This window comes from Somniosus microcephalus, chromosome 13 (assembly GCF_052327205.1).
Source record: "Somniosus microcephalus isolate GS21.2 chromosome 13, FLI_Smic_1.0, whole genome shotgun sequence".
Classification (NCBI taxonomy): Eukaryota; Metazoa; Chordata; class Chondrichthyes; order Squaliformes; family Somniosidae; genus Somniosus; species Somniosus microcephalus.
Genome location: NC_140999.1, coordinates 150,439,011 through 150,463,368, shown reverse-complemented (window position 1 = coordinate 150,463,368; position 24,358 = coordinate 150,439,011). Strand labels below are relative to the sequence as shown.

General features: G+C 40.9%; 1 protein-coding gene across 1 annotated transcript; it reads right to left on the bottom strand.

Moving 5' to 3' along the window:
- Positions 1 to 3,931: 3,931 nt before the first annotated feature.
- On the bottom strand, positions 3,932 to 11,537 carry LOC147108655 (tumor necrosis factor receptor superfamily member 6B-like). Its single transcript, XM_086005352.1, has 4 exons — positions 11,345 to 11,537; positions 9,513 to 9,900; positions 7,657 to 7,860; positions 3,932 to 6,360 (listed from the first exon to the last, which is right to left on the bottom strand). Exons 1-4 carry the CDS (start codon positions 11,381 to 11,383, stop codon positions 6,074 to 6,076), a joined length of 918 nt encoding a protein of 305 aa, XP_085861478.1. The 5' UTR covers positions 11,384 to 11,537; the 3' UTR covers positions 3,932 to 6,073.
- Positions 11,538 to 24,358: the final 12,821 nt, after the last annotated feature.

Here is a 24,358-nt window from a genome sequence, read left to right as displayed (position 1 = left end):
AGGAATAATAAGGGGGAAAAAAACACTAGTGGGTGTAGTCTATAGGCCTCCGAACAGTTGCAACTCTATTGGACGGAGTATCAATCAGGAAATAGTTGAGGCTTGTAATAAGGGAACATCTATAATTATGGGGGATTTTAACTATCATATTAATTGGACAAATCAAATTGGGCAGGGCTGCCTTGAGGATGAGTTCATTGAGTGTATTAGGGATGGGTTTCTTGAGCAGTATGTAACTGAACCGACCAGGGGGCAAGCAACCTTAGATCTGGTCCTGTGTAACGAGACAGGACTAACTAAAAATGTCCTAGTAAAGGATCCCCTTGGAATGAGTGACCATAACATGGTTGAATTCCATATTCAATTAGAGGGTGAGAAGGTTGGATCTCAAACAAGCGTGCTAAGCTTGAATAAAGGAGACTATGAAGGTATGAGAGTAGAATTGAGTAGAGTGGATTGGGAAAATAGATTAAAGGGTAAGACGATACATGATCAGTGGTGTACATTTAAGGAGTTATTTTACAACTTCCAAAAAATATATATTCCACTGAGAAGAAAAAGGTGTAAAAGAAAAGACAGCCATCCGTGGCTAAGTAAAGAAATTAAGGATAGTATTCAACTAAAAACAAGGGCATATAAGGTAGCCAAATCTAGTGGGAGGATAGAGGATTGGGAAAACTTTAGACGGCAAAAAATAACAAAAAGATTGATTAAGAAAGGGAAGATAGATTATGAAAGTAAATTAGCAAAAAATATAAAAACAGATAGTAAGAGTTTTTATAGTTATATAAAAAGAAAAAGGGTGGCTACAGTAAATGTTGGTCCCTTAGAGGATGAGACCGGGAAATTAATGGTGGGAGATATGGAGATGGCAAAAACACTGAATGAATATTTTGTATCAGTCTTTACAGTAGAGGACACTAAGAATATCCCAACACTGGACAAACAGGGGGCTATAGGGGGGGGAGGAGCTAAACATGATCAAAATCACTAAGGAAGTGGTACTCGGTAAAATAATGGGACTCAAGGCGGATAAATCACCTGGACCTGATGGCTTACCTCCTAGGGTCTTGAGGGAAGTGGCGGTAGGGATTGTGGATGCATTGGTAATAATTTTCCAAAAATCCCTGGACTCAGCAAAGGTCCCGGCAGACTGGAAAACTGCTAATGTAACACCCTTATTTAAAAAGGGCAGTAGACAGAAGGCTGGAAACTATAGACCGGTTAGCCTAACATCTGTGGTAGGTAAAATTTTGGAGTCCATTATTAAGGAGACAGTAACAGGACATTTGGATAATCATAATTTAATAGGACAAAGCATGGTTTTATGAAGGGGAAGTCATGTTTGACAAATTTGCTGGAGTTCTTTGAGGAAGTAACATATAGGGTGGATAAAGGGGAACCAGTGGACGTAGTGTATTTAGACTTCCAAAAGGCATTTGACAAGGTGCCACACAAAAGATTATTGCTTAAGATAAAAAATCACGGGATTGGGGGTAATATTCTGGCATGGATAGAGGATTGGCTATCTAACAGAAGGCAGAGAGTTGGGATAAATGGTTCATTCTCAGACTGGCAATCAGTAACTAGTGGTGTTCCGCAGGGGTCAGTGCTGGGTCCCCAACTCTTTACAATCTATATTAACGATTTGGAGGAGGGGACCAAGTGTAACATATCAAAGTTTGCAGATGATACTAAGATGGGAGGGAAAGTAGTGAGTGAGGAGGACATAAAAAACCTGCAAGGGGACATAGACAGGCTAAGTAAGTGGGCAGAGATTTGGCAGATGGAATACAATACTGAAAAGTGTGAGGTTATGCACTTTGGCAGGAAAAATCGTAGAGCAAGTTATTATCTTAATGGCAAGAAACTGGAAAGTACTGAAGTACAAAGGGATCTGGGGGTCCTGGTGCACGATACTCAAAAGGTTAGTATGCAGGTGCAGCAAGTGATTAAGAAGGCCAATGGAATGTTGGCTTTCATTGCTAGGGGGATAGAATATAAAAATAGGGAGGTATTGCTTCATTTGTACAAGGTATTGGTGAGACCGCACCTGGAATACTGCATACAGTTTTGGTGTCCATACTTAAGAAAAGACATACTTGCTCTCGAGTCAGTACAAAGAAGGTTCACTCGGTTAATCCCAGGGATGAGGGGATGGACATATGAGGAGAGGTTGAGTAGATTGGGACTCTACTCATTGGAGTTCAGAAGAATGAGAGGCGATCTTATTGAAACATATAAGATTGTGAAGGGGTTGGACCGGGTGGATGCGGGGAGGATGTTCCCGATGATGGGTGAAACTAGAACTAGGGGGCATAGTCTTAGAATAAGGGGCTGCTCTTTCAAAACTGAGATGAGGAGGAACTACTTCACTCAGAGGGTGGTAGGTCCATGGAATATGCTGCCCCAAAAAGCTATAGAAGCTACATCATTACATAAATTTAAAACAGAAATAGACAGTTTCCTAGAAGTAAAGGGAATTAAGGGTTACGGGGAGCGGGCAGGAATTTGGACATGAGTCTAGGTTCAGATCGGACATGGCCCTGTGGGTAGCGGAGTGGGCCCAGGGGCCATGTAGCCTGATTCTGCTCCTATTTTGTGTGTCTAATTCTGTTAGATTCAGGAGATGGTTCTGTGATAGTAGATTGGCGGTTAGGATCAGATCAGCCATGATCTTATTGAATGGCGGAGCAGGCTCGAGGGGCCGATTGGCCTACTCCTGCTCCTATTTCTTATGTTCTTATGTTCTTATTAATGTGTCAGGGTACAATTTAGCTGGCTGCACTGTTTAGCTTCTGCAGAATGTGTGATTCGTGCCTGTTGACTCTTTTTGTCAACACAATGAGCCCAAGATAGCGATAGGAAGTGAGACATGATGGTGGGCAGGTTGACATCTGGAGATTTTGTAGGAACTACTTAATTACTAAGGGTCTTGTTCACAATAACACTTGTCATGCCATAATGAATCATCTAGCACAGTATGCGTGAGGCCTATAAAGATGTTGAGCTCTCCTTCACAATTTGTAGAGACAAGAACGAAAGATTCAATGAAGGTTACATCTCTACCCAAAGAAAAGACGGGGTGATTGTGTTTATTTCTCTGTATTACTACTGCTTAAAGACAGTGTGTGTGTCTGGACGTGGTTGAACACAATAAAAGGTTTACATTACAACCATATTTGGTATCAGATTTGAATATGTGTACATTTATAAAAGACTTTTGCACCGAACCTCTTGTCTACTCGTTTTTTCTGTATCGCCGCCTGCACCTAAGTCCGGTGTCTAGAACCCAGAGGGTGTGGAGCGATTCGAACCACTCAGAGCATGTCAGGGGCATAGCTGACTGGGCACACGCCAAAAAAAACCATACATGTCTCCTATTCTTTACTGTACTGCTATTTGTCTCTCCCAGTCCTCTATGCACCTTGTTTCTCCTCTCTAATGTTTCATCCTGGTGCCAACCCCCCTGCCAAATTAGTTTAAACCCTCTCCACAGCACCAGTTCATCTTCCTGTGAGGACATTGTTCCCAGCTCTGTTGAGGTGCAATCTGTCCATCTTGAACAGGTTCCTCCTGCCCCAGGAATCTGAAGCCCACCCTCCTGCACCATGGCCGTAATGAGTGTGATTAGGCGTTATCTAAATGCGAGTTCTTTCTTTTTTCTAATGAATGAATTCGCCATTAGAACTTGGAATAAAATTGGATGCCTCCATGTCCACTGGAGATACAATGGTAACTCCAACAGAAAATCCTCCGATGACCTCTACTGCTACCCTCTGGCATAGTATTCTTAATCACCTTAAATTGATTACTTAAAGGATGTTGATTGATACGCTGAGAAATGTAAAATATAGCAATATACAATAAAAAGACACATGGAATGCAACAGAAATGTAAGCTGAAAAATGAATCAAAAATAATGTCATCAATTTATTTGAAAGATACTGCGTTGGCTTCACAGAATTGTAAGAGACTGAAACAATGAGCAACATTCTAATTTTGACTGATACTATTGCTATTCACACTCATACTTATTTCACAACAATTTTAAAACCTTTGCCATTACATTTTTAAAAAGTGGATAGAAAATAAATACCTCTTATTTGGCAAATCTTATACTACACACATACATATATATATTATATATATATATATATATAGACACACATACAAAAATGGACAGCTTAATGGTATGCTTTACAGGAAGGTCAAGTTTTGTATTGATTGTTTCAATGATGAAACAATATTTCAGTCACAATTTATTCACATTCCTATTTTGTACAAATAACATATATTTATATAGCATCTTTCATAGAATCATAGAATGATACAACACAGAAGGAGGCCATTCGGCCCGCCATGCTTGTGCTGGCTATTTGGTAGAGCTATCCAATTAGTCCCACTCCTGTGCACTCAACTTGTCCTGACACCTTCAACGATGTGTGTATATACACTCCAGGTCTCTATGTTCATGCAATTCCTTTAAAATTGTACCATTTAGTTTATATTACCTCTCCTCAGTCTTCCTACCAAAATCTATCACTTCACACTTCTCTGCATTAAATCTCATCTGCCATGTGTCTGCACATTTCACCAGTCTGTCTATGTCATCCTGAAGTATGTTACTATTCTCCTCATTGTTTACTATATTTCCAAGTTTCATATCATCTGCAAACATTGAAATTATGTCCTGTATATCCAAATCCAGGTTATTAAGATATATCAAAAAGAGCTTTGGTCCTAATACTGACCCTTGGAGAACACTACTGAATACCTCCCTCCAGTCTGGAAAGCAACCATTCACTACTACTCTCTGGTTTCTGTCCCTTAGCCAATTTAGTATCCGTGCTGCCACTGTCCCTTTAATCCCATGGGATTTAATCTTGCTAACAAGTCTATTATCTGGTACTTTATCAAACACCTTTTAACAGTCCATATACACAACATCAACTGGACTACCCTCATCAACCCTCTCAGTTACTTAATCAAAGAACTCGATCAGGTTAATCAAACAAAATTGCCATTAACAAATCTATGCTGATTTAACATAGTAAAATGTCCCAAAGTGCTTCACAGGAGCATAATCAGATAAAAATTGACACCGAGCCAAAGAAGGAGACATTAGGATAGGTGACAAAAAGCTTGGTCAAAGAGGTAGGTTTTGAGGAGTATCTTAAAGAGAGAGGTGGAGAGGTTTAGGGAGGGAGTTCCAGAGCTTAGGGACTAAACGGCTGAAGGCACGGGCGCCATTGTTGGACAAAGGAAGTGGGGGATGGACAAGAAGCCAGGATTGGAGAAACACAGAATTCTTGGAGGGTTGTAGGGCACGAGGATATTAGAGATAGGGAAAAGGTCATGGAGAAATTTGAACATGAGAATGAGAATTTTAAAATGGAGGCTTTGGTGGTCCGGAAGTCAATGTAGATCAGCTAGCACAGGGGACTTGGTGCGAGTTAAGCGACGGGCAGCAGAGTTTTGGATGAGTTGAAGTTTGTGGAGGGTGGAAAATGAGAGGCCTGCCAGTAGATCATCGGAATAGAAAGAATGGATGAGGGTTTGAGCAGCTGATGGACTGAGGCAGGGGCAGAGACAGGCGGTCTTGGTGATGGAGAGGATATTTTGGGGTTGGAAGTTAAGCTCAGTGTCAAAGAGGACGCCGAGGTTGTCTCCAAATTTTATCATCCCTTTCCTCAACCCCCTCAAATTTCTCCCCTTCTCTCCTTGTGACGCTGATACTTGTTGGTATATAGTTGCACAGATATCAGTACTACCTCACCCAAGTGGCAATTCACATGTGTGATCCCAGCCAGTAATAAGCACCACAACTGAGCTAGCAGGGGTCACAGGATAGCAAGCAGGAGTGGGAAGCCAAGCTAATTTTTCTCATCCCCAGTGCAGAGTTGCTGAGGTCAATTGTAGCACCCAACTGCTGCCCCAGCTAAGATCAGTTAGCTCAGCACAAACCTGGAATAAAACCTGGAGCCTTCTTGTCTGAATGGCTAGTAATACCTGCATTTACCCACTAGGACATTCAATGTGAATTAGTAAATTTGAGAGCTCAGCTGCCACTTCACATAAAACGCTCTTGTACATTTTTTATAACATTCTTCAAATTTGCTTTTTTAAGTATATGCAGGATTTTTTCTAGTATGTCATCTTCCTTGATACTTTCTTTCCATTTCACTAGAAAGGGATGTAACTTTTCATGAATTAGGTGCTTGTTCTGTGTTCTCAGTTGTTTACTAAATTTCTTTCCCTCCTCAATCTGAAGTAAATTAAGAAATCTCTTCAGCTTCTTTTGTGGAATCTTCTGATATGCCACAAACTGAATAATTGCTTCATCACAGGTAGAGACAGCTGTTGAAAGAAAGAAAATTAAAATGTAGCATTTTATTAGATGGGCTATATTGGTGCTTAGCTTTCTATTGAAGATTGTGGATATACCTGTTGAGATAATATTTACAGTCACAATATGCCTTTTTCTGTGTTTTTCCAATCTTTTTTTCCCCTTCTTTGCACCAGTCACAAAATGCAATGAAAGCACAAAACCAGTTCTGACTGAATCTTGCACTAAGTTTCATAACCTGAAGGCTTATGTGGGAGAAATGTTACTGAAGTTATGGATCATATATGGATGGTGAAACAGTTCTCATGTTATATAACTAAAGTATGTTTTGGAGATATAATTTTATTTATTAATACTAACTTTTTTTTGGGGGGGGGGGAAGAGAGGTAAATTACTCTCCTTTATTGCTCCCCTCACTGATCCCCATGAACCCAGGTACTCACTAATCTAAATTTTATGATCTGCATTATTTTAATAGCTGTGGCTCAATGGATAGCACTCGCCGAGTCAGAAGGTTGTGGGTTCAAGTCCCACTCCAGAGGCTTGAGCACAAAAATCTAGGCTGACGCTCCAGTACAGTACCGAGGGAGTGCTGTACTGTCGGAGGTGCCACCTTTCAGATGAGACCTTAAACCAAGACCCCGTCTGCACTCTCAGGTGGACATGAATGATCCCATGGCACTATTTTGAAGAAGAGCAGGGGAGTTATCCCCAGTGTCCTGGCCAATATTTATACCTGAGCCAACATCACCAGAACAGCTTATCTGGTCATTATCTCATTGCTGTTTTTGGGTGCTTGATGTGTGCAAATTGACTGCAGCGTTTCCCACATTACAACAGTGACAGCTTTGGGGCGTCCCAAGGTCATGAAAGACGCTATATAAATGCAAGTCTTTCTTTTTTTAATGGCAGCAGAATTTAACACATTTAAAATAAACCCAGTAGCATTAAAATAATGCTGATCAAGAAATCCAGCTGTCCAAGACATCTGGGTAGGCAGACTATTCCCAGCCAGTAAGCTGACCAGTAGGACAAGTGCCAAAGTGACCCAATGGAGAACTCCCAACCCAGTTTCCCCTCCCACACAGGGAGGCATATGGAGTCTGCTTGGAGTTTTCTTTCAGCTTTATTCTTACAAAGCATCTTCTGAAGAACAGCATAGTGCAGTAAAGAACCCCAGTGAGATTGGGATTTAGGCAGGGAAATGAATTCTTGACGATAAGTCTTCATTCGAAAAAAAAACCAAACATTTCATATAACATATTTAGGAATGCTAATGCAATATTCCACTAAAGTAGATTACACACCTGAATCACTCATAAAAGTTCCACCGTTACTATATTTCTTGCAGGGAGTACACAAGGTGTTGTGATATCGATCACCTGGGACATTGACCTCTAAGCCTCGCTCAGTGCAGTTTGTGTGTGCAAAACAAGGTTCTGAACTAGAGCTTTGGGGAGAAAAATAGCCATTGGTACACGGTTTACAACTTGTATCACTGTACGGGGTTCCTGGAAAACACAAAATTGATACTGTTAAAACTCAGGGTAAATATCCACTTATATCTTTACATATAATGGAGCATGCAGTATATTTTGCAGTAAGTGGAGTTCAGACTTTTTTACTGTTTCAGTGGCAAGAGATAACAAACTTCTGGTCTGTGATGAATTTGGGAACTCCATGTGTTGTTACATTAGGTGCAATAAAACAAAAAAGAATTGTGGGACACTTGTTTGAGTAGAATACCCCATTTACCAACTCATTAAAAATAACTAAACCCGTTCACAAAAAACAAACTTTATATCAGAGTTTGAATTGATAGGCAAACTCAACTTTTAAGAAAATACCTTTAATTCAGTGATTATTTCAACAGATCCTTTCTAACTAATTTATCAGTGTAATTGATCATTCTATTCTGTCATCCAGGAAGGACTCCACAGCAGCATTAACAAATTATTTAGTAAGGTTATCTCTTGGGACAGTCCAAGACTTTTCAGTTACCCTAGTTAAGTACTTGGCTAGCAGGTTTATACTGGGTTTCCAAATGTCTATCATCAAATGATGTGTTCATCTTAACCGTTTTATAATGCTGTTTTCATTAGACTTTTTAATTGAACAAGCATCTTCTTTTGCTTGTCCAATGCATGCTAAATACAGTAATCTTTGAGATGCAGATCTATTCCTCTCCCATTGAGTTATTTTGGATATGCCTTTCTTACACTTTGTTGTTAAACTAGCTCCTGACTTCTCATCTCCTCAAAAATAGCAGGGCTTTAATTTATTTCTCCTAGACCCTCAAACCTTTTGTTGACTAAGAAAATATGAAATATTTATTAAGCTCTTTGGCATTTTACTCTACTTGGAGACATTTGAGAATCCCCAATATGTTCCCACATGCACAGAAACATACTTGGAATATTCTTCCCAAGTTTATGCTTTTGCGACATTTTATTTACCTTCTCAACAGGTCACCAACCTCCAGTCTTATTGCCCATAAACTATTTGCTTATGGAGAAAACCAGTGATGTTTGAACCAGGTATAGATCTTTTGTGGTTTGCCCAATCTTTTACACCATCTTTACAATTTCCCACTGATCATGGCTGTGTTGGGTATTAACTTGGACACTAGCAGCACAGTCACCTATTCTGGTTATATTTTGAACTACGCTTTCAATTGAGGCCCTCCGTTTTCTGTAATATTTTTTATACAATGTTATTTTTCCCTCTTGTTTAGCAGCTCGGTGAATTATTAATCAGTGGTTGTCCTCTTCTATATTTTCAATGTGATCATCTATACATAGTTCACAATAAGAATCCTGCAAGTACAACTTGTGTAGTTAGGTTTCATTGTTCTATTAGGTGGGTTTTGTAGTCCTCAGGCAAGTTATTTGGGCTCTGAAATTCGTGTGTGTTCACACAAGCACAGGTATGTACCAAAAGATTTAAAAAATAATTTTAATAAACAAGTCCCCATAAGTATAAATGATCACTTATTCTAATGGAAACAGTTCCAGTTTTGTCAATTTATATAGTGAACTATACTTCTTATGGAATAAATATTTTTTGCAGAAAAATAAAAGCATCATAATTCCCGAAAACAAACTACAAAATCAAGACAACAGATGGATAGTGTAAGTTCTAATAGTAGAAATATTAAACTTACCCATATTATTTACGCCAACACCAGGAGGGCAGTTGGAGTGTTTCAGGCAGAATTCAAACTCTAAATAATAGCCAGCATTGCATTCACACACTCTGTTATGTGTAGAATTACACTGGTGCTTTTCATACTGCTGATCTCCACAGAAGACATTACAGTAGCGACATTTCTGAAGGTAGTTCCAGTACTGAGTATAATGCAAGTCTGGGCAGAGTCCGCATATTGTCGGGTGGGCACTCGTACAGTGTTTTTCCACAAATGTCCCAGGTGGACACTGCTCACACGTCACCATCTGACCAGTTATTGCATCTCTTTTTTGGTAAGTAGGCTTGGCTTTGACTATCTCAGACAAACTTGAAAATTTTTCCATCAGTACAATACTGATGATGTACTGTAGAAGAAATTATAATCAAAAAAAGAGAATTAAAAGTGATGCAAACAGTACATCATTACCATTCAGAACATCGCATCTGAAATAATTCTATACAAAATGCTCATTCTAGGTGCCTATACTTAGAAATAATAAAGCATAAAAATGCACTAACAAGAGCTAACTCAGACAATGACAAGAGTACAGATATTTCCCTTAATAATAGTTAGGATTATAGCACAATTCAGTATCATGCATTTGCCCTTTTAAAGTGATTAAAGGACCACTGTCCCGTTTTGAACAAGGCAGTCCGTTTTCTTTGAGTAATATGTCTGCAAATTTCAAAAAAGTAAGCTGGAAAGAATACAACGTTTTCGTTATTTCTCCATGGAGAGGCATTAATTCAGGTAAATAATGTGTTTGTCTAAAAATAACAATGACTACACTTCAGAAGTAATTCATTGCTTGTGAAGCACTTTGGGACATCTTGAGGATGTGAAAGACACTATATAAATGCAAGCTCTTCCCTTCATTCAATGAATTTTCACCATCAGCAAATCTCAGAACTCAAACCATGGTCCATGCCCTGTCCAGTTTTACACTTATCAATAATTGTCAACCCAATGTGATCAGAACTGCCTGTTCTTCTGCTCCAGCAACATATTTGCCTTAACCCCCTGTGAGAGCTGTTCTGACAACAAGATGGAGGATAATAAAGCTTTTGTCTGTGAGCTGCATAGTTGGTGTCATGGAGCATTAGGGGCTACACAGGCACGATGGGCCACATGACTTCCTTCTGTGCTGTCTGATCCTATGAAATAAAGTTTAAATCAATGTTCCTATTCATTTAAATATCTCAAGTTGCTGATACTAACAGATCTTGGTGTTCTGAGTTCAGATCTCTTCACCAATGAGACATTGCAAAAGAATACCCTACCCCAAGCCCAGAGCCCACAATATTCAAAGTACAAGTCAGCAAATAAGCCGAAACAGGACTGCGCTGCATTGGCATCAGAGGCTGGGTACCCTGGGCTCGGGCCACAGGATTGGTACTCCTGACATACTGCAGGCAGACAGAAGAGGGAGCAAGTAGTTACGTACTTTAACCCACCTACAGGTCTCACTATTTCACAGGCAGCATGCAGCACAAGGGCAGGCACATGAAGTGCATTACCTCATCTGTCACCTAGGTAATCCAGAGACTGCATAGAATGGGATACCAGCAAATAGATTGAGTTGGCAACAGCACGGCTACATCGAATTTTACAGTGCAGCAGATCATTGGCTTCAATGCAGCAAATCTTTGAAAGAGCTGTCTACTTAGAATTACATTTTTTATTAAATTATGAATTGCGGTCAAGGTTCCTTAAAATTACGTTAAAAACATAAAAATTAACGAGCAGCGACATTAACATTTAACAATGCAGGCTCTAAAAGAACCTATTTACCCAGTTTATCTGCTTACCATGAAGAACATGATGACTTGCCTCTGGGCTGTTCTCATCTGCTGGGGACCCCTCTTTTAACAGCCCGTTTTATGAGCTACGGATCAACCAAGAGATTGCGGAGGCGTGAATGAATCACTCAGAATTTCTGTGGAAATAGCACATTTTTAAACAGGTTCAATAAGTGCCCCAGGAAGGAGGAAGTGTTTGCACTGTGACAGCCACGAGTGGAATTTCCCAGTTTTCCTTACCATCGCACAGGAAGAAGTCTGTTTTATGGGAAATGGTGTCCTCAAGCGATTCTTCGATACGAAAACTGTTCACGGTTTGGTAATTACTAGAATGGTCGGGATTGGGTGGTGCTTTCTGTGGATGAGTATAGTTCTTGGAATGTCATTTATCTTGTATTAAATATCAAGGTTTGAAATGACATCACTTTAAATGAGCGTGACAGTTGCTTAACGATAATGGGGAATGTTTAATATATCGCATTCTTATTTACTTTATTTTCTTTTTGTCAGTTTGTCTCAGTTGGAACTAATAGCCCTGAATTTGCGGTCGGTATGACGACCTACTCTCAGAGTTTGCCATCATAGCGCCTTTGAAATTGACTGCATGTTCGGGATTTCATGCGCTAAATCCCGAACTTGTGATCTGTCAAGTTCCGACTAGACAGATTATCCGCTGCGACTGTCCAGTTCTCATTTGAAATGATGTGATGGCGCAGAGTTGGGCTAATTGCCCACCAACTGCACATTAATTACGCTGCAAAACTTTACGGCTGGTGCAAACAGGCGCAGGAACAAACTATGTTTCTTAAATAACAACAGAAAATGCTGGAAAAACTCAGCAGGCCAGGCAACACCTGTGGAGAGAAATTAGAGTGATGTTTCGGGTCTAATCCTTTTTCAAACTGGAAAGGAAATAAAATAGATCGAAGGCAGGGCTGCGATAGAACAAAAGAAGTAAAAGAGACATTAGGAGGTATTCAAAACCAGACGAGATGGTAATAGGACAGTGGAGACAAAAGAGGGCAAGATTAGGTGTGAAGTGTACTGGCAGAGAGAGAGACAGCTGCCATGTGGGAGAAAAAAAAGGAAAGGGGGGGGAGGGAAGATCCAAAACAAAGGGGTGGGAAAAAAATTATAAGTAAAAATGTAATAGGGGCCGAGGTTATGATCTGAAATTGTTGAACTCGATATTGAGTCCGGAAGGCTGCAAAGTGCCTAATCGGAAGATGAGGTGCTGTTCCTCGAGTTTACGTTGAGCACTTTAGCATGCAAGCACAGGAGATGCAACACCTGTCCTTTCACTTCCTTCATTCCCATTATCCAGGGCCCCAAACACTCCTTCCAGGTGAAACAGCGATTTACTTGTACTTCTTTCAATTTAGTATACTGTATTCGCTGCTCACGATGTGGTCTCCTCTACATTGGGGAGACCAAACGCAGATTGGGTGACCGCTTTCCTGTAAAAGGGGAGGGGGGGGGTGGTCTCGCACTTTGGTTTCATTGCGTTCTATTGCAACCTAGAGTCAGATTGTAGCCTAATTCTAGAATTATGGTGCTACTTTCATGTTCATGTGCAGCAGAAACAATTTTGCATTGAAGCAAATGTGGCAGGATAACTGCATCCTTTGGTTACAGTCTATCCCTGCTAATTCAAAGTCATTCTTAGCTCAAAAAACATTTGAGTTATCCAGAAATCAAATTAAACAAAAACAAAACAGCACAACAATCATTTTGTACAAAGAAAGACAAATTAACAGAATTATTTGAATTAAACAACTTCAAATCAAGAGAAATTAACTGTTCTCTTCAGTTTTGCATAGCTTGCCATAAAAAATACAATGCACTGGGAAGAGTACAGGGAACATGAACACAATTGATCCCAAAGTAAAGGGGATGAGCCATGAGGAAAGAAGCTCAAGCTGTAGAGAGAAAGCCACAACCCTCAATACTGGTAGATCTCCTATGGCGCTGCTTAAGACGAGTCGGGAGAGCTGTAGAATGAATTGTTGTAGGGGTGTAGTTGGCAATGGTTTGTCCTTACAGAAAGAAAATCTTTAATTTATATTGCACCTTTCACAACCTCAGGATATCATAAAGTACTTTATAGCCAATGAACTACTATTGAAATGTAGTCACTGTAGTAATGTAGAAAGCACAGATCTGATGACAAGGTGGTGACCTAGATTCTCTAGTGTGTGCGACTTTTAAAATGGCTGTGTCCTCATTTGGAGGGATTCAGTGATGCCCTCTGCAGCTTACATCAAAGGACTCCGTCCTCCCAGAGTTCCCTTTTTTGAAAACAACTTCTTCTACTTTTCATTTTTGTTTTATTTTGAAGTGCTTTTGCCTTTTTTTTTGTATTTATTTTATTTCCATCTGCTCTGATGACTGCATTTTCTGCTGTTGTGTTTGGGGTCGACTGCAGATGCATGGCTTGAAGGTTGCGCACAAGTGATTGGAATGATTAGGTGGCTGTCTGGGTAGAAAAGGGAAAAAAGGGTGGTGGGAAGAATATTATGAAATTTTATTCTAAAAATGGGTCTGGTAGATTTGCTGGTGGCTGAAATAGAGATCATTGGACAATAGATCCACTTAACTGGGGAGAAAACTGAGAAACTAGTAGGGAAGTTAACAGAAGAGTGGTGAAAGTGAAAAATCAAGGCCCGGGCTTCTCACAGGGGTAAGAAAAATGGGCTGGGGAAATTTGACAATTGAAATATACGACAACTAACTGTGTATATTAGTTTAATGTTATCAATTATATAATTTTGACTTATTTATTATGTTCCATATCTCATTTTTAAATGTTAAGTTCTCTACTTTGTGACAAAGATGGTGAACAAAAGGATCGGTTCCATTTCTGTCTTTTCATGGGTCGATTTTCCCCATCACACATAGTTGCGTACCAGGCAGCTAAGTGTTCTTGCTGCTTGGTGCTCTCGGCTCGTCAAGAAAAAAACATTTCACTGACTAGATTTCACTTCTTGTATTTAGTTATGTGATAAATAAAATTGAAATTGAAAAAAAAAGAGTTCTGATTTGTTGGTATTTTTTAATTTAGCCATTCAAAAAGTTTGACACCGAAGTGTTACACAGGAAGGGTGATGCTGACAGACAGTGATTGCGTCCAATTGATAGTTTAGATAAACCCAGAAGACTATTTCAAAATAAAAGAATTTGCATTTATATAGTACCTTATTACGTCTTCAGGAAGTCTCAAAGTGATCAACAGCCAAGGAATTACCAAAGTAAGCCCAGAGAATATTAGTTTAAATTAATGAAAAATACATATAAATAGATATCAGGAAAAGCATAGTGATAAATATTTGGAATACATAGGCTGGGTAATAAGAGGCAAAAACATTGGAGGTATTGAAAATATAGTTTGATGCCGGAGAGTTAGGTTACCATAGGGATGAACTTTGATGGGTTGCTTGGCATTTTCTTGTCCTTTTTCTTTGTTTATATTTTGTGCGTAAACAATTGGGAGGATCACGTTATTTTCCCTCCACACCCAGTGTTACATCAGGCATTACTAGGCAAGTTGTGACATCTGCTGGCTGAATCATAGTTATGGTTGTAATTCATTTAGTTGACATATAAAAAAAATACTAAATGTCAGAAATTCAATTTCGGTATATCAATACCTCTACTTTAGGTCATGTTCTTAGTAAGAAGGTGAATGACTCAACCAAGTCAATTATTTGCAGTAAAACTCCCTGGATTGACTGATAAATAAGTATAAGTGCCCAGCAGGGATAAGTGCCCAACAGTTATAAGAAATAGGAACAGGAGTTGGCCATTTGCCCTTCGGGCCTGCTCCGCCATTCAATAAGATCATGGCTGATTTTCTACCTCATCTCCACTTTCCTGCACTATCCCCATATCCCTTGATTCCCTTAGTATTCAAAAATCTATTGATTTCTGTCTTGAATATACTCAAACGATTGAGCATCCACAGCCCTCTGGGGTAGAGAATTCCAAAGATTCACAACCCTTTGAGTGAAGAAATTTCTCATCTCAGTCCCCATAGAGTCATATTCATAGTCATACAGCACAGAAAGAGGCCCTTCGGCCCATCGCGTCCACGCTGGCCATCAAGCCCTGTCTAATCTAATCCCATTTTCCAGCATTTGGTCCATAGCCTTGTATGCTATGGCATTTCAAGTGCTCATCCAAATGCTTCTTGAATGTTGTGAGGGTTTCTGCCTCTACCACCCTTTCAGGCAGTGAGTTCCAGATTCCAACCACCCTCTGGGTGAAAAAGTTTTTCCTCAAATCCCCTCTAAACCTCCTGCCCCTTACCTTGAAACTATGCCCCCTGGTTATTGACCCCTCTACTAAGGGGAAAAGTTCCTTTCTATCTACCCTATCTATGCCCCTCATAATTTTGTACACCTCAATCAGGTCCCCCCTCAGTCTTCTCTGCTCTAAGGAAAACAACCCCAGCCTGTCCAGTCTCTCTTCATAGCTGAAGCGCTCCAGCCCAGGTAACATCCTGGTGAATCTCCTCTGCACCCTCTCCAATGCAATCACATCCTTCCTATAGTGTGACGACCAGAACTGCACACAGTATTCCAGCTGTGGCCTAACTAGCATTTTGTACAGTTTCATCATAACCTCCCTGCTCTTATATTCTATGCCTTGGCTAATGAAGGCAAGTATCCCATATGCCTTTTTAACCACCTTATCTACCTGTCCTGCTGCCTTCAGGGATCTATGTACATGCACACCAAGGTCCCTCTGATCCTCTGTCCTTCCTAGGGTCCTACCATTCATTGTGTATTCCCTTGCCTTGTTAGTCCTCCCAAAATGCATTACCTCACACTTTTCAGGGTTAAATTCCATTTGCCACTGTTCTGCCCATCTGACCAACCCGTCTATATTGTCCTGTAGCCTGAGGCTTCCCTCCTCGCTATTTACCACTCCACCAATTTTTGTGTCATCTGCGAACTTACTGATCATACCTCCTACATTCATATCTAAATCATTAATGTACATTACAAACAGCAAAGAACCCAACACCGATCCCTACGGCACACCACTGGACACAGGCTTCCAGTCACAAAAACAACCTTCGACCATCACCCACTGCCTCCTGCCACTAAGCCAATTTTGGATCCAATGTGCCAAATTGCCCTGGATCCTATGGGCTCTTACCTTCTTGACCAGTCTCCCATGCGGGGCTTTGTCAAAAGCATTACTGAAGTCCATGTAGACTACATCAACTGCACTACCCTCATCCACGCACCTAGGCACCCCCTCGAAAAATTCAATCAAATTGTTTAGACATGATCACCCCCTGACAAAGCCATGCTGACTATCCTTGAATAATCCTTGCCTCTCCAAGTAGAGACTAATTCTGTCCCTCAGAATTTTTTCCAATAATTTCCATACCACTGATGTTAGGCTCACTGGCCTGTAATTCCCTGGTTTATCCCTACTACCCTTCTTGAATAATGATACTACATTAGCTGTCCTCCAGTCCTCTGGCACCTCCCCTGTGGCCAGAGAGGATCTGAAAATTTGTGTCAGAGCCCCTGCAATCTCCTCCCTTGCCTCACACAGCAGCCTGGGATACATCTCATCTGGGCTTGGGGATTTATCCACTTTTAAGCCCACTAAAACCACTAGTACCTCCTCCCTCTCAATACTAATTTGTTCAAGTATATCACAATCCCCCTGCCTGATTTCTATGCCTACATCATCCTTCTCCATAGTGAACACAGATGCAAAATATTCATTTAAAACCTCACCCACATCTTCCGGTTCTACACACACTGCCACTTTGGTCCCCAATGGGCCCTACTCTTTCCCTGGTTATAAGAACATAAGAAGTAGGAGCAGGAGTAGGCCATACGGCCCCTCGGGCCTGCTCCACCATTCAATAGGATCATGGCTGATCCGAACCTAGACTCACGTCCACTTCCCTGCCCGCTCCCCGTAACCCCTAATTCCCTTATCAGCTAGGAAATTGTCTATCTCCGTTTTAAATTTATTTAATGTTGCAGCTTCCACAGCTCTCTGAGGTAGCAAATTCCATAGATTTACTACCCTCTGAGTGAAGAAGTTTCTCCTCTTGCCCTTAATATACTTATAAAACACCGTGGGATTTTCCTTTATTTTGCCCCCCAGTGTTTTTTCATGCCCCCTCTTCGCTCTCCTAATTTCTTTTTTAAGTACCCCCCTACACTTTCTATACTCTTCTAGGGCTTCCACTGTTTTTAGTCCTTTGTATCTGCCAAAAGCCTCCCTTTTTTTCCTAATCCATTCTTGTATATCCCTTGACATCCAGGGTTCCCTGGGCTTGTTGGTCCCACCCTTGACCTTTACGGGAACATGTTGGTGTTTCTCTATTTCCTTTCTGAAAGACTCCCACTGCTCTGATGTGGATTTTCCTACAAGTAGCTGATCCCAGTCCACTTTGGCCAAATCCTGCCCTATCATTAAAATCGGCCTTCCCCCAATTTAGAACCTTTATTTCCGGTCCATGTTTGTCCTTTTTCATGACTACCTTAAATCTCACCGAATTATGGTCACTGTCACCAAGATGTTCTCCTACTGACACTTTTACCACTTGCCCGGCTACATTCCCTAGAATTAGGTCCAGTACCGCCCCCTCTCTTGTAGGACTTTCTACATGCTGGCTCAAAAAGCTCTCCTGGATGCACTTTAAGAATTCTGCACCCTCTAAGCCTTTCACACTCTGACTATCCCAGTTAACATTGGGGAAGTTGAAATCCCCTAGTATTATTACCCTATTATTATATTAGTCCTAAATGGCCACGCCTTTTTCTGAGACTGTGACCCCTAGTTCTATACTCCGCAGCCAGGGAAAACACCCTCCCAGCATCTACCCTGTCAAGCCCCTTAAAAATTTTATACGTTTCAGTGAGATCACCTCTCATTCTTCTAAACTCTTGGGAATATAGGTGTAGTCTACTCAATCTCTCCTCATAGGACAATCCCTCATTTCAGGAATCAGTATAGTGAACCTTTGTTACACTCCTCCTAAGGTAAGTATATCTTTCCTTAGGTAAGGAGACCAAGACTGTACACAATACCCCAGGTGTAGTCTCACCAGGGCCCCATATAATTGCAGTAAGACATCTTTACTCTTGTACTCAAATCTCTTTGTAATAAAGGCTAACATACCATTTGCTTTCCTAATTGCTTGCTGTACCTGCATGTTAACTTTCTGGAATGTGTATACAGGGACACCCAGGACCCTCTGAATACTAACATTTCCCAGTGTCTAACCTTTTAAAAATTATTCTGCTTTTCTATTTTTCCTAGCAAAGTGGATGACTTCACATTTCTCCACATTACATTCCATCTGCCACATTTTTGTCCACTCACTTTGTGAAGGAATAAGCAATATACCTATTCAGAAAAATACATCATTCTATAAAAGAATTCTGACTTTATTAAAACATGACATACTGGGCTTAAAAATCTAAAAACCTAACAATGGAGAAGCTGTAAACAGCATACAAGCTATTGAGATAAGATAATTTGTTGACACTGAATCAATAGCCTTATTGAAACAGGAGGTTGGAGGTTCCTGAAAGTCTGAAGCCTTGGACAGAACACAATGGTATACTCTGTTAAGGTGTTATAATTACACTTTGTAAACAAACACAGATAATTAAGAAACATATGCCTTTGTGGGAATGGCATCAAGTGGGGGAGGCACCAGCCGTCACATTGTTTTTGTGTTGAACTTGGAACACCTAGGAGACATGAGTTTGTGTTACAACCAGTTGAGGTAACTAAGAAGACAATGGTGCACCCGGTTGAGGTGTTTTTAATTTACACGTCGTAAAAAGACACAAATAGAAGACTTTGGTAAGAATTACATCAAATAAATGCACCTGCTGTTACATTCGAACACCTAAAGGAGAGACATGAGTCTGCATTACTACCAGCTGAACTAACTAAGAATAGCAGGGGCCAGCAGAAAAATGACTAGAGATAATTAGCTTACATCAGCAGAAAACTTCAAAGGAAATACCACTGAGAAAGGGTATAAAAATTGAACTTTCAAATGGGAAGATAGATTCGCTTGAAGGGGCAAAGCGATTCTCAGCTTCAGCGGCAAGCTCTAAGTCTACAACTCTGAGTCTTGGGGATCAACGGCATTTTATTTGATTTTGGTGGATATCCTGGAATAAGACTAAGAAATGTAAAAATGTAACAAAGTTAAGATTTGAGAATAAGGATCTCTGATAATAAGAATTGTAAGCTTTTTGTATTTGGAACTGTAAATTACATGTCGGTTCTTTAATAAATCTATATATTTTTAGAATTGTCTCATAGTACTTCTGTATCAAACTCACAAACTCAATCTCTGTACGTTCTTTGGTGAGGAGTTGCAGAATTCTGGGGGAGTTTTCCGGACCCTCATAATATCCGGAACGTTACAGTCTAGCTAAACTTATTAAAAATGCTATCTGGAGGACGGTAACATTTTCAGGTTGTTCCTTTCCTTTAAGGGGAGATAGTCTGGACCTTTAGACCCAATTAAGCATCTTTAGGATTCAGCTACCTCAAACTTTAGTTAAAAGTGAACGTCTGGGGAATACGCTGATCTGGGGTAGCCCTAAAGGGGCTAGAACTAGTAATTATCCCTTCAACTTAACCTGTCTATATCCCTTTGTAGCCTCTTTGCATCCTCCTCATAGCTTACTTTCCTACCTAGCTTTGTATCATCAGCAAACTTGGATACATCACACTCTGTCCCCTCATCTAAATCATTGATATAGATTGTAAATAGCTGAGGCCCAAACACTGATCCTTGTGCTGTCCCACTAGTTACAGCCCGCCAACCCAAAAATGATGTGTTAATTCCGACTCTGTTTTCTGTCTGTTAACCTCAGGCTACAGGACGATATAGACGGGTTGATTAGATGGGCAGAACAGTGGTAAATGGAATTTAACCCTGAAAAGTGTGAGGTGATGCATTTTGGGAGGACTAACGAGGCAAGGGAATACACAATGAATGGTAGGACCCTAGGAAGGACAGAGGATCAGAGGGATCTTGGTGTGCATGTACATAGATCCCTGAAGACAGCAGGACAGGTAGATAAGATGGTTAAAAAGGCATATGGGATACTTGCCTTCATTAGCTGAGGCATAGAATATAAGAGCAGGGAGGTTATTTACAATCTATCTCAATGATTTGGATGAGGGGACTAAATGTAACATTCCCAAATTTGCTGATGTCACAAAGCTAGGTGGCAGTGTCAGTTGCGAAGAGGATGTAAAGAGGCTTCAAGGGAATCGCGACAGGCTCAGTGAGTGGGCGAGAACATGGCAGATGGATTATAATATGGATAAATATGAAGTTATCCACTTTGGTAGAAAAAACAGAAAGGCAGAGTATTTCCTAAATGGTGAAAGATTGGGGAATGCAGGTGCTCAAAGGGACCTGGGTGTCCTTGTACATGAGTCACTGAAAGTGAATGTGCAGGTGCAGCAAGCCATTAGGAAGGCAAATGGTATGCTGGGATAATTATAAGAGAATTTGAGTACAGGAGTAAAGAAGTCTTACTCCAATTATATAGGGCCTTGGTGAGACCACACCTGGAGCACTATGTACAATTTTGGTCTCCTTACCTAAGGAAGGATATACTTGCCATAGAGGGAGTGCAACGAAGGTTCACGAGACTGATTCCTGGGATGGCGGGACTGTCATATGAGAAGAGATTGAGTAAACTAGGCCTGTATTCTCTTGAATTCAGAAGAATGAGAGGGGCTCTCATTGAAGCATACAAAATTATTACAGGGCTTGATAGGGTGGATGCTGGGAGAATGTTTCCCTTGGCTGGGGAGTCTAGAACCAGGGGCCACAGCCTCAGGGTAAAGGGTAGGCCATTCAGGACTGAGAAGAAATTTCTTCACACAGAGGGTGGTGAAGCTTTGGAATTCTCTACCCCAGAGGGCTGTGGAGGCTCAGTCATTGGGTATAATCAAAGCAGAAGTCGATAGGTTTCTGACTAGTAAGGGTATCAAGGGATATGGCGATAAGGCCGGTGAATGGAATTGAGGCAGAAGATCAGCCATGATCTCATTGAATGGCGGACCAGGCTCGAATGGCCTACTCCTGCTCCTACTTTTTATGTTATGTTCTCCCGCACTTCTGCCCTCACCCCTTCCTCTCCCTCCCGGAACCACAATAGCCTTCTGGACTCAACATAGAGTTCAACAATTGCAGATCATAACCTCGGCCCCCATCATATATATTTCTTTTCCACACTTTTTTTTGTTTGTGTTTTTTCTTCTCTCCCACGGGGCAGCTTTACACTTCATCTAGAGCCATCTTTTGTTTCTTAACCTGTCCCATTACCATCTCCTTTTGCCTTGAATATCTCAATGTTTAACCTCTCCTGCCTTCTATCCTATCACAGACCTTCCCTTTTGTTCTTTCATCACCCCCCTTTCTCAGCTCCTACACTTGCTTAAAAATCTGTTCCCTTTCCTGCTTTTTTCCAGTTCTGACGAAAGGTCGAGCTGAAACGTTAACTCTGTTTCGCTCTTCAAAGATGCTGTCTCACCTGCTGAGTATCTCCAGCATTTTTTTATTTACTTAACTGTTCTAATTGTTTTATTGCTGTAACAAAACACTTCACACCTATTTTGTTACTATAAATACAAGATCGAGCTGCACAGTCCAGACCATTACGGATTTGGCTGACTGACGCATTCTACTATTTTCCTTTCCTGAGAAACTATCCTTACTTTAAAACCGTCTTACCCAATTTATAACCCATGCTCAGCAGAAAGCTGTTTTAACTCATCGTGCACTGGTCTCAGACAACCCAGAAATAGCGAGGTACCCAAGTAGTGTGAACCCTTGTTCCCACAAATACCTGTAATGGTTTTCCAGGTAGAGTAGCGGAGGCAGAACCTTTAGAATTCTTCAACAGCCAGTTAGATGCTCTGATGGGGCAATCATAGGTTTCTGTGAAAGGGGTTAAAATGCATAAATGTGCTTTGTCATCTGTACTAATGTATAACACTGCAGTTTCACCAACTCTAAGTCATTACCAGATCGATGTGTCAAGTTATTTTGGAGAACATGATGCATCACCAATTTACATCGGGGGGGGGGGGTTCAACATATGCCTCGTAAGAAATCGTGGATTGAAAGAAATCCACAGGTTCCCTAGATCAGCAGTTTGCCTAAGTTGATGACACACAAAGATTCCAGTCATGTCAGAAAAATAGCTGTACAGAGAGCTGAATTACGAGGTCAGAACACAAAATCAGGCCTACGAGTGGGCATAACTAGGCCCGCTACGGGATGCAGCAAGGCGTTGTAGGATAAACAAGCTGTCTACAAGAGGGCAACAAGACCTTTAGAACAGAGATGAGGAAAATGACCTCATGAGGCTGGGAGGGGGAGGTCACAGGTAGCCTCTCCCTTGTAATTGGACAATAGATGGGGAACAAATGATTGACACCAGGTAATCACCAGCCCACCAAAATAACTATAAATATAGACGACCAAGAGAGGAAATCAGGTAGTTAAGGGCGAATCTTCTACCGGCATGTAAATAGTAAGCGGGTAGTAAGAGGCAGGGTGGGCCTATTAGGGACAAAGAAGGTGATATATGCTTAGAGGCGCAGGGCAAGGCTAGAATACTCAATGAGTACTTTGTATCGGTGTTTACTGACAAAATATCAGTAGAAGCAATGGAAGGGGTGAAAATTGATAGATGTACTAGAAAGACTGGGTATGCTTAAAGTGGACAAGTCGCCTGGTCCAGATGGCTTGCATCCAAGGCTGCTTAGGGAATTGGGGGAGGGGATAGTGGAAGGGCTTGCCATAATTTTCCAATCTTCCCTAGATGTGGGGAGGTGCCCGAGGATTGGAAAGTGGCAAATGTGACACCATTGTTCAAGAAAGGGTGCCAGGACAATCCTAGTAACTACAGGCCGGTTAGTTTAACATCAGTGGTGGGTAAAATTTTAGAAACCATAATCAAGGAAAAAATTAATGGGCACTTGGAGAGGTTTAAGCTAATTGAGAGCCAATATGGATTTGTAAAAGGCAGATCATGTTAGACTAATCTAATTGAATTTTTTGATGAAGTAACAGGGAGGATTGATGAAGGGAATGCAATGTTGTCTACATGGATTTTCGGAAGGCGTTTGACAAAGTACCACATAGAAGATTGGTTAACAAAATTGAGGCTCAAGGAATAGGTGGGTCAGTGGCAGCTTGGATAGGGAATTGGCTTAAGGACAGAAAACAGCGAGTTGTGGTAAATGGCTGTTTTTCAGACTGGAGCATGGTAGACAGTGGTGTTCCCCAAGGGTCAGTGCTGGGGTTACTGCTTTTTTTGATATATATAAATGACCTGGATATTGGAAGAGAGTAGAATTTCTAAATTTGCTGATGACACCAAACTTGGGGTGTGGCAAACAGTGAGGATGATACCAATCGACTGCAACACGACATAGAAAGGCGAGCAGAATGGGCAGATAAGTGGCAGATGGAATTTAATACAGAGAAGTGTGAGGTGATGCATTTTGGCAGAAGGAACAGGGAGATGCAATATACACTTAATGGCACAGTTTTAAAGAGTGTGCAGGGGCAGAGGGACCTGGGAGTTAATGTGCATAGGTTCCTGAAGGTGGCAAGACATATTGAGAGAGTGGTTAGTAAACCATATAGGATTTTGGGCTTCATAAATAAGAGCTATTGAGTACAAAAATAGAGAAGTTATGCTGAACCTTTATAAAGCACTGGTTAGGCCACAACTGGAGTAATGCGTCCAGTTCTGGTCACCACACGTTAGGAAGGATGTGAAGGCCCTTGAGAGGGTGCAGAGGAGATTTACCAGAATGGTTCCGGGGATGGGGGATCTTAGCTACAAGGACAGGTTGGAGAAGCTGGATTTGTTTTCATTAGAGCAAAGAAGGTTGAGGGGTGATTTGATAGATGTGTACAAGATTAAGATGGGTTTGGATAGGCTAGATGGGGAAAGGCTGATCCCACTAATTGATGGTACAAGG